General features: G+C 49.7%; 1 protein-coding gene across 1 annotated transcript; it reads right to left on the minus strand.

Annotated features, from left to right (window-relative positions):
- Window positions 1–8633: 8633 nt before the first annotated feature.
- Window positions 8634–9494, minus strand: LOC124659134 (RING-H2 finger protein ATL39-like). Its single transcript, XM_047197068.1, has one exon. The coding sequence runs from the start codon at window positions 9342–9344 to the stop codon at window positions 8772–8774; it is 573 nt and encodes a 190-aa protein (XP_047053024.1). The 5' UTR covers window positions 9345–9494; the 3' UTR covers window positions 8634–8771.
- Between the last annotated feature and the right edge of the window lie 468 nt (window positions 9495–9962).

Below are 9962 nucleotides of genomic sequence, written 5' to 3' on the forward strand. Positions count from 1 at the left end.
GTGGTCACCCAAAGGCCCCGTAATGGACAAGACCAGAGGAGTATGGGCCTGCTCCAGGGCCTGCACTTTGGCACCCACAGTTCCCGTCAACCGTTTGGCCGGAGCTATCGTCTTTGTTGTCTTCCTCTTGCGACCAGTTCCAGACATCCCCTTCGTATTTTCAGGAAACAAAGTTTTGGCAACAGACTGAGAAACTAGGACATCATGCCCGCTTCCCTTGTCCTTCAACGGGCTTGTCTCCTCCTGATCGGCCTTGTTTTCAGAAGATTGCCCCATCGACTGAGCCCGGGATTCACTCCTCGTCGAAGAGCCACTCCAGTCAGAGGAAGCAGCTGCTTGGCCAAAGCTTTGCATCCTTCTTTTGTGTTCATCCGGAACCCTCAGATTCCTGTCAAAAGGCAATTTCCCAATAGTATCCCTATCCGCTGGGTTCTTGCACTCCAGCTCACCATGGCCGATGAGCCCACAGCTAAAGCAGAAAAACGGAAGCTTCTCATATTGAAGGTTGAATCTCTCATCATGTCCATCTCTTCTAACTATCACCCACCTTCTCAGAGGTTGGTCAACAGGGATAGCAACCCGGGCCCTCAGAAAGGTTCCTGAGGCCTCACCAAACTCATCTACGTCAACTGAGCATTGCTTATCAATCAATTTTGCAATCTTGAGCCCCTTCTTGTTGTTCATCCAGCCAAAAGGCAGGTCCAAAATCCTTGTCCAAATTGACATTGTGTCAAAACGGACGTCAGACGGCCTGAGCAAGGGATCGAGCTCCTGTAGAAGGACAGCGTGCCTACCGACCATCCAAGGCGTTCCCGCCAGCGCCCAATCCCTGTCTATCTTGTTTGCAAAATCTGCCACAAACACATTGTCTCCCCCTGGCTTGATCCTGAGACCCCTAGGATTACCCCAAGCAGGTCGCATCGCAGCCCGGATCGATTGGATGTGCACCACATTTGGGGACAGAACCTTCCCCACAAGCGACCACTTCTCTGGAACTGAGCCACAGACTTCATCATCATCACTCATTTCCACGACATCAGTGTCATCGGCAAGCAAATTGAGGCGCCCCATCATGGAATTCACCCCCTCGGCAGCCCTATCTGCCTCCACACCAAGCTTGCCTTTCATCTTTTCCTGGCTTCTTGACATCCTGCTAGACTCACACCTCAGACCCGAGCAGAGAGAAGAGCAAGGCAACGCGGACCAGAACAGAGCCCAGCCAAACCAGGTACACAGGGTAGCACTCCGCCGCTAGTCGAGACTGGCGAGGAAAAGGGTTGCAAACTCACCGGCAAGCAGTGAGGCAAAGAAGATCGAGGCGTCGCCGCCGGCGGAGGGGACTCCGTCGCAGTGAAGAAGAAGAGGTCGTCCACGGCTAGACTGAGCACTCCATCGAAACGACCCTGAGAGGAGGCGTCCGCCCACCAAGTGGAGAGCGGCCGGAGGCTGGAGGCTGGGGATCTGGGGGCGGCGGCGGCGGCGGAAAGGAGTCGCAAGAGCTAGGTCATTCGCCCTCAAGAATCCACGAACCTCCATCACATTTGCAGATACCACCGATCCATGCTAGCTTTAGATATGTTCACTACATTAGCAGGAAAGAACAATCTATCTCTAACTTGTTCCCACCCATGTATTTATGCTTTGCTTGCTCGATGGGTGGACTGCGTACAGCTTCGATCTTACCTAGTTGCCACCTTCCCATCAAGGACAGTCCGGGGGCGGCTAGTGTAGGATCAGCTCCATGCGGCCATAAATATACACACAGCTTCCTCGCATCAAGCAATATATATAGTGGTAGTACGAAAGACACACAAGTGGAGATGCTCCCGCGGCGCGATTCAAACGGACAACCCGATCCATGTCGCCTCACTGGGCGACACCATGTAGGCACGTGGCAGGACGATGGTGGCGTGGACCAGGAGTTGCAGATCGGCGCAAACGACATCCCTAGGGAGGAGCCACGCGATGACACCCTAAACTATCTTGGCCTCCTCGTGTACGAGTGTGAGATAACAACGGGCATGAAGTAGGAGGAGGAGCTTCGCACGAGCTATCTATTGACGAAGCCCTTAGGCTTTCATCGCCTACTCCGAGCTGGAGGACCTTTGCCCGCCACGCCATCGATCAACCCACCGTGCCCAAGGTTGTCGTGGCGGGTGTCGTCTCTCGCAACCGGTGGAGGCAGCAACTTCTCCTCCGGAGATCTCCGCCGGTGTGAAGGATGGTCCCCAACCCGTTCGCCTGTTGCTTCTGCGGCGAGATCGAGGGGAGACCTCACTCCTCCATCCTATTATAGTTTTGGGATTTCTATTTTCGTGCCCTCGGGTCCTTAGTTGTGCTCAGTTTTCCCCAGCTCCTTAGTTTTTCCTCAGTTTTCCCCAAGACCTTGTCCGAAACCCGCAGAAGGAGCTCGGACGGAAGGAATCCGTTAAGTTGGCCGTTCCGTGCCGACGAGTGGGGTCGTGTCGTTTGTGGGGCCGCGTCGTGTGGGGCTGGTAGGAAAGAACCGCGTGGGACAGGACGAGACCATGTTTGTGTGGCCGTAGCGTGTGGGTCCGTAGCGTGTGGAGCCGTGTGGGTCCGGGACGTGGGCACGAGTGGTTTCTGTCTCTTTCGCCCAGATTAGCAGTTTTCAATGTACCTTTTTCCTCTCTCTCGCTCGATCTCATTCATATTTGATAGCCCAAATTGGTAGCAAATCTAGAGCAGCTTCTCCTTCGTTTTTTAACGATATTCATTTCTTTATGCCTTCGTTTTTACCCAATCGGGTAGGAAATCTAGGGCACAAATCCAGAAAAAATATAGGATAAGGCTGCATACGGCAGACCAACATAGCATAGATATATTCACGACAGATCCAACGAGTAGTACCGATAGAATCCTACAACATAAGCTACATTTTACATGAATTTAAGCTGCTCTACGGATAGAGCGAGTCACATACGAAGAGTGCGATGAGGCATGTTCAACGCCTCCGGAGTTGCGCTCGTGACTCGCTCGGAGGTTGCGCAGGTGAATCCCAAGTGCTTTGTGTTTGGCCATGAACGCATGCACGTTCACCGTCGTTCCAACTTTAGCGCCGCATCTGCCAATGGATTCAGCATGGTTCACCGGGCAGTTGAAGTCGGTGGCGCGGAGCTTCTGTTGCGAAGGGGCACTTGTAAATGCCTCGAGCAAAGGGGCCATCGTAATGGCCGGACCTGCAGCCTCTCGAGGACGTGACGAGTCTTGGTGTGGAAGGACTCGTCGTCGCTGTCGACGTCGCTGCTCTGCACCTGTCACGTAGCACCAAAGATCGTGCAAAAAACACGGAGTCCATTGCAACGATGATGGAACAGAGAGTGAATAAAGATCATGCATGATAATATGTGCTCGAAAAAAGAGGTAGCCTCAGTTACATTGGACACACTTATATCCAGGATTTGAGTGAGTAAACCAAAGATCATGCACAACAAATTTGAACACATCAATTGTTTACTGACCAAACCCTGAATCAATTTGTGCCCAAATATTCATCATCATCGGCACAAATCTTAAACAAAAGCAAATCACAAGCACTAATAACGCAAGATCTAACACAAAAGGATTGAACTAGGAACAGACGCACCCTAATAACGCTAGATCTAACACAAATGGATTGAACTAGGAACAGATGAACCCTAATAACGCTAGATCTAACACAAAAGGATTGAAATGGGATAAGAACAAGGGAGCAAAGGGTTACCTCCGGCTCGTCGTCGACGATGTTGGTGTCGTAGGGGTTCTCCGGCGCGTCGTACGGCACTGGTTCGTACGGGTCCCAAGCGACGGGGGCCTGGACGGTGGCGGCGGCCGATGCGCCGGCGGCTGATGTGCCGGCTGCTACGTTGGAAGCAGCGACAGGGGCCTGGATGGGGGCAGCGGCCGATGCGCCGGCGGCTGATGCGCCGGCTGCTACGTTGGAAGCAGCGACAGGGGCCTGGACGGGGGCAGCGGCCGATGCGCCGACGGCTGATGCGCCGACAATGGGCATCTCATTCTTCTCCATCGCCGGCGGTTTTCTTCGGGGTTTTTCTTCGGTTGTGGAGAAGATGATGGGACAGGAGAGGCGGTTGCAGTGAGAACGTGCGTCGAGGGAGAGGAAAAGGGCTCTATAAAGATGAAGGTGGCGTGTACCGCAACACGCATCCGCTATGCACGGCTGCAGCGTGCACCGCGACACGAGTCTAACCCTGGGACGTTTGGTGTACTCAGTTATAACCTCGGGCCTTATACAGAAATTTTATCTGTACTCAGTTTTCCCCTCGAGTACTTAGGCTGGCAAGTGCAATATACTCAGTTTTACCCTCAAGTAGCTAGTCAACGAGAGAGTCAACAAATGAGATTAACATATCTAATTGAGGCATTTCATGCGCAAAAAAATTCAAAAAAATAAAAACATAGTGGCACCTACTCATGGAGTCTTCCTACGCAACCTGCCACCAAGAAAACCTTAACAAACATATATAAATCAAATATAAATCAAGTTTTACCACAAATTGCCACTTCTCAGAATCACTAGTGTAGCTATGAAGATGCATGGTTTTCCACTCAAACCCCTTTGCAAAACATCTTCCCCAAAAACATAGTTTGTCTAAATGATGCCATAATTGTCACACTCATGTATATTTGAATTGCAAATAATTTGATGTAGCCCAATATGAATTATATTGTACAAAACACGCATTTTTCATTTTGTAATTCTTTTTGTTTGAATCTCTTAGTCTATTTACTATTTATGTGCCCTTTGATTGTTAGTACTACTCAGTTTTGCCCTCTAGTTCTGTCACAAATGCTCTCAGAAGCCCAAACTTATCCTGATTGGTTGAGCCGTTGTCACACGGATCGACTCCACGAACCGTTGATCAACTGATCTAACGGGCAGTATACCCCTCCCCGTCTCTTCGTGGCCACCCCTCTCTCTCTCTCTCTTCGTGGCCACCCCTCTCTCTCTCTGTCGGTGGATCCATTATTTTCAAAAAAAAACAATTATCAACTATCTTTCGCTTTCCTTTTTCTTTTAGGGGATATAGTTTTGGCATATAGTTTCGGTAATTTGAAACGGCCCAAAAGTGGTATAATTTCGGTATAAACATGAGGCATACATATTTGCGGATTTCGGTGAATGCATTATTGTCACCGCTCTAACAATTATCAACCATCTTTCGCTTTCCTTTTTCTTTTAGGGGATATAGTTTTGGCATATAGTTTCGGTAATTTGAAACGGCCCAAAAGTGGTATAATTTCGGTATAAACATGAGGCATACATATTTGCGGATTTCGGTGAATGCATTATTGTCACCCCTCTAACAATTATCAACCATCTTTCGCTTTCCTTTTTCTTTTAGGGGATATAGTTTTGGCATATAGTTTCGGTAATTTGAAATGGCCCAAAAGTGGTATAATTTCATTATAAACATGAGGCATACATATTTGCGGATTTCGGTGAATGCATTATTGTCACCCCTCTAACAATTATCAACTATCTTTCGCTTTCCTTTTTCTTTTAGGGGATCCCATATAGTTTTGGCGTTTTAGTAATTTGAAACGGCCCAAAAGTGGTATAATTATCAACTTTTTTAGCATTCCAATATAGTTGGTAATTTCGGTGAATACACACACTAACTATGAAAACAACTACAAGTACATGTAACTGAATAATGAATTTGTAACAAGGTATCCCTTGTAACAACTTCTAGCGCCTGGTGAGAAATGATAAGAATCCGATCGCAATTATACAACAGAAAAAACAACCAGCCATCAAATTAGCTTGCTTCTTCAACTCGATCAGCTGCCTTAATCGCTTGTTCATTTTCTTCGAGTTCTCCCTTCACTTCCTCCAGTCCTACATTGGGAGCATTAGGCATAATCGGAACGGCTCCTCTCTCCGCCGCCTTCTCTACAGACAAGTCCCCCCCTCCCAAATTGCGCTCCCCAATAGCGCCAATTGATTCCTGCAATTGAAGCCTCCGAACGTACACATCGATCCACTCGAAATGCCTGCATTTTTTCAGGATCTGAAAACAACAACGGGAACCCTAAATGCCAAATTCGAGGGAATAGCAAGAAAATAGAGAGAAAACAGAGAAATTGGAGCGAGATCTAACCTTATCCCCCTCTCTATATGGCAAGCTCTCGCATGCAAGGAACTCACGTCCACGGTTGCCATTCTCGTCCGTCTTACAGATTGACCGCTTCAGAGGCTCCTGGCGTGGGCAGTCAGGGCATCTTGTCAAAGGCACGGGTCCATACTGCGGCCATGAAGAACGGGAGGTCGAAGAGAAACTAGACATCACCCGCCTGCCGGAGAAGGGCTGCCGCTGGCGGAGAAGAAGAACAATGGGGCGCGGGGAAAGAAAGGGGAAGCAATGGCACGGGCACGGGCTGGCTCGGGCTCCCATTTTGCAACGGTCACCTGGGTAAGCTGTGGGTCCGGCGCACTAACGTGGACAAGTTGTGGGTCCCACGATGATCTGGATAAGTGAAGACGTGTCCACTGCGGGGCACCAACAGCGGCCCCACGTGCCAGCACCAACCAACGTCAACTAAACGGGATTCCTTCCGTCCGAGCTCCTTCTGCGGGTTTCAGACAAGGTCTTGGGGAAAACTGAGGAAAAACTAAGGAGCTGGGGAAAACTGAGCACAACTAAGGAGCCAGGGACACGAAAATAGAAATCCCTATAGTTTTTAGGGTTACAATTGTCGTGCGTCATTGGGGTGGTGGGAGCGACTGCCGAACCGACAAATCTGCTTCAACTCTAATCCCACACCGGAGCTAACCTTCACGGTTGCCTCTTAGAGTTGATGGCACCGTGTGCTTGTCGATCCTTCAGATCAACGACTTGGTCTTCTCGTCTTTCTCCAGGTATGACGTGATCTATTTCTCGGTGTATCACTGACGTTCGTCGTTATCCATGTCAGTGTTGGGGGCCGATGCGAGGTAGATGCTCTAGAGCGAGAATGTTGGTCTGGAGGTGCTGGATTTTTCATTATTCCTTAACTCATGTAACTTGATTTTCTATTAATAAAACATTGTTCTAAAAAAATAAGTGCCCGGGTGAAAATTCAAAGATACAAATGCTTTCAATGGAAACGAAAAATGATCGGCTAAAAATGCGATCACTGGTGGTTCTTTTTTTTTCTAGCAATCAATACCACATATATTTATAGTAGTAACAAATAAATAACAGAGAAACACAAGTTATCTTCAAAGATTACAAAATAAATTTGAAAAGAAACGAGAAAATGTTCTAGCTCTTCAAGTTGTTTTTCTTCCATGACATAATCTTATTTTGTTGTTGAAGGCATTACAAACCATAGACTTGTAAATCAGCGAAGGTTGTCATAATTTTAATTTGAGTCCTAGGATACGTGCATGCTCGTAACCATTAAAGTAGTCAATCAACATCTTCAAGAGTATCAATGCCAATATGCTAAGGAAAATAACTGAATAGCTTGGTCGACATTGTTAGAAAGCCGAGAGTACGAATCATCATTGCCGAGAATGTAGCAGCAGGGATAAATATTGCAAGAATAATCCTCCACGCGACAACCATAAAAAAAATCCAAAACCAATCTGGCGAATCAAGATCTAAAGGATCATACATAGAGAATTATAATCTTTCAACACCATTATTGACGCTGAAAATGAGATCTCATCATTGAACCAAGGACCAAAGATCACTTATTATAGACGATGTCATCTTCATTAAAGCTCACGCTAGAAAAACTTTGATCTGGTGTATTAAAACTGATTTTATTGAACATCTTGTATACCTAGATCGGATTTTTCACCCTCCGGACACTGATGAAGCCGATCAAAGGAGAACTGATTTATGGAGGAGACTGACTGCTTTGCGATTGATGGTTGTTGTGGAAACAAAATATGTGTGCGCGCACGAAACGAATTGATGCCCCTCGGAAGCGAGGAGAAGAATCGGCAGGGGGAGGTTTTTGCATTGTAGTCGGCTGGTGCCGCGGTTTCGCAATTCGCATGAGTGGAAGGGAGCGCACCGAGTTGACGTTGATGGATGCGCGTGTCAACCGAGACCCAGGGAGACGGGGGACGGCGGAGCTGAACCGTGCAACAGAGACTGAAAAGTAGGAAGTTTGCGACAAAGATGTGTTGCGGTACAGTGCGTACTAGCTGTACCTGATTCATTCACTCAATCAAAAAAAAAAATCAGACCTACAAGTACAAATACAACAAGAACAATCGACGTCACAGATACTCCTGTACACGTACGTATATACTAGTACGAACCAAACAAATGTCCTCGAATAATTAGGCCTCTACATGAGAACCAACCTGTGGTTGGATGGTTAGGCAAGAGCAGATGTCCCCGCACCACGAGTTCAAATCCCGCATTTGACACTTGTGTCTCATAAAGCGGAATATTCTTCGATGGGAGGCGACGTTCCCGTCGACAGACAGGCGCCTGTGGTGACTTCGTCAATCTCAAGACCCGCCGGATCAGTTCTTCAACGCAGTCTCTTGGAGGTGCTCATAGGGGTAGGGTGTACGTGTGTGCGTTCATAGGGGTGAGTGTGTACGCGTATGTATGAGCGTGTTTGATTGTACTGTGTTTCGCAAAAAAAAAAAAAAAAAATTAGGCCTCTACATCGTCCTACTCCTAGGCTACGTTCCTCTAGCTAGCTTCGTAGTCGTCGACCGATCGCTGTACGTAGCTATTAATTCTTCAATCATGCGGTGGCTCAGTACACTCTTTCCCCATGAAGCTAGGCGAGCGAGCCTAGACAGGTGGCAGCGCCACCGCCGTCGCCGCCGCTGGCGCTTCCGCCGGCGGTGTGCCGTCCTTCTTGGAGGCGGCGGCGGAAGGCAGGCCGACGGGGGCGCGGCACATGGGGCAGGTGCAATGCGCGCGCAGCCAGGCGTCGACGCACTCGGCGTGGAACAAATGCGCGCACTTGGGGAGGCGCCGCACCGTCTCGCCGGCCTCCACCTGGCCCAGGCACACCGCGCAGTCCGCCGCCGTCGGCGCCTCCTGCGCGTCGTCGTCGGCGGCAACTGCCCCTTGGAGGGGGACGACGGCGGGTAGCTCGTACTTGAACGTGGGGAGCGCGGCGATGGCGGTGTCGCTCATGCCGCGGCACTCGGGCTCCGGCGAGGCGGCGCCGGCCTCCAGATCGTCCGCTCGCTCGGCGTTCTGGAGCTGGTTGCGGCGGCTGCGGCAGGCGTACCAGACGGCGAGGTAGAGGAGGAAGGTGGCGATGCCGATGGCGAAGGACAGGCCGATGAAGAGCAGCCTGGAGCGGGTGCTGTACCTGGAGGTGTCCGTGAACAGCCACGACGTCGGCGCGTTCATGGTGAAGACTGAAGACCGACTCCTCGCTCGCGCACCTCCACGAAAATGGCTTCGATCTCGATCGGTAGCCTTGCCGGCCGGCCGGCGTCGGATCCCAGCAACAATAGCCGCTGCAGGTTCTGTACTGTAGCCGGCGGAGCAAGCAAGCGAGGCCGGTGGGTCGTGTCTGTGCTGAGGCAAAACAAGACGGCGCACAGGGCCGTATATAAAGCACCGGAGCCTGGATGGGTGTGAGGCTTGAATGCAACGGCAGGTCGAGTGGGCGCGCAGTAAAGACGATCATCACTCAGCGAGCTCCTTCGTTCGCGTGATGAATGGCGGTAACTGCACCAGATATTTATTGAAGCAACAAGCGAAGCAGTCGACCGATCGATCGGGGACCGGGGATCTGATTGGTTTTTTTTAGATAACAGGCAGCATTGCCCGACTTTAAATTAATAAAACCACAAGGTAACAAGGTTAAGATTACAAATTGCTGGGCCTTACAGCTTGGCCGCATCATCGTTCATCACTAACAAGCATAACACCAGGAAACAGTTTTGACTAAGATACGAAAGCATGGTGATAACTCGCACGACCGGACCCCTCCCGAGCCACAGCCTACTTCTTCACACCGCC

This window comes from Lolium rigidum, chromosome 6 (genome assembly GCF_022539505.1).
Source record: "Lolium rigidum isolate FL_2022 chromosome 6, APGP_CSIRO_Lrig_0.1, whole genome shotgun sequence".
Lineage (NCBI taxonomy): Eukaryota > Viridiplantae > Streptophyta > Magnoliopsida > Poales > Poaceae > Lolium > Lolium rigidum.

Excerpts from the sequence above, each read along its gene's own strand:
- LOC124659134 (XM_047197068.1), bottom strand. The coding sequence starts at position 9,344 with ATGAACGCGCCGACGTCGTGGCTGTTCACGGACACCTCCAGGTACAGC.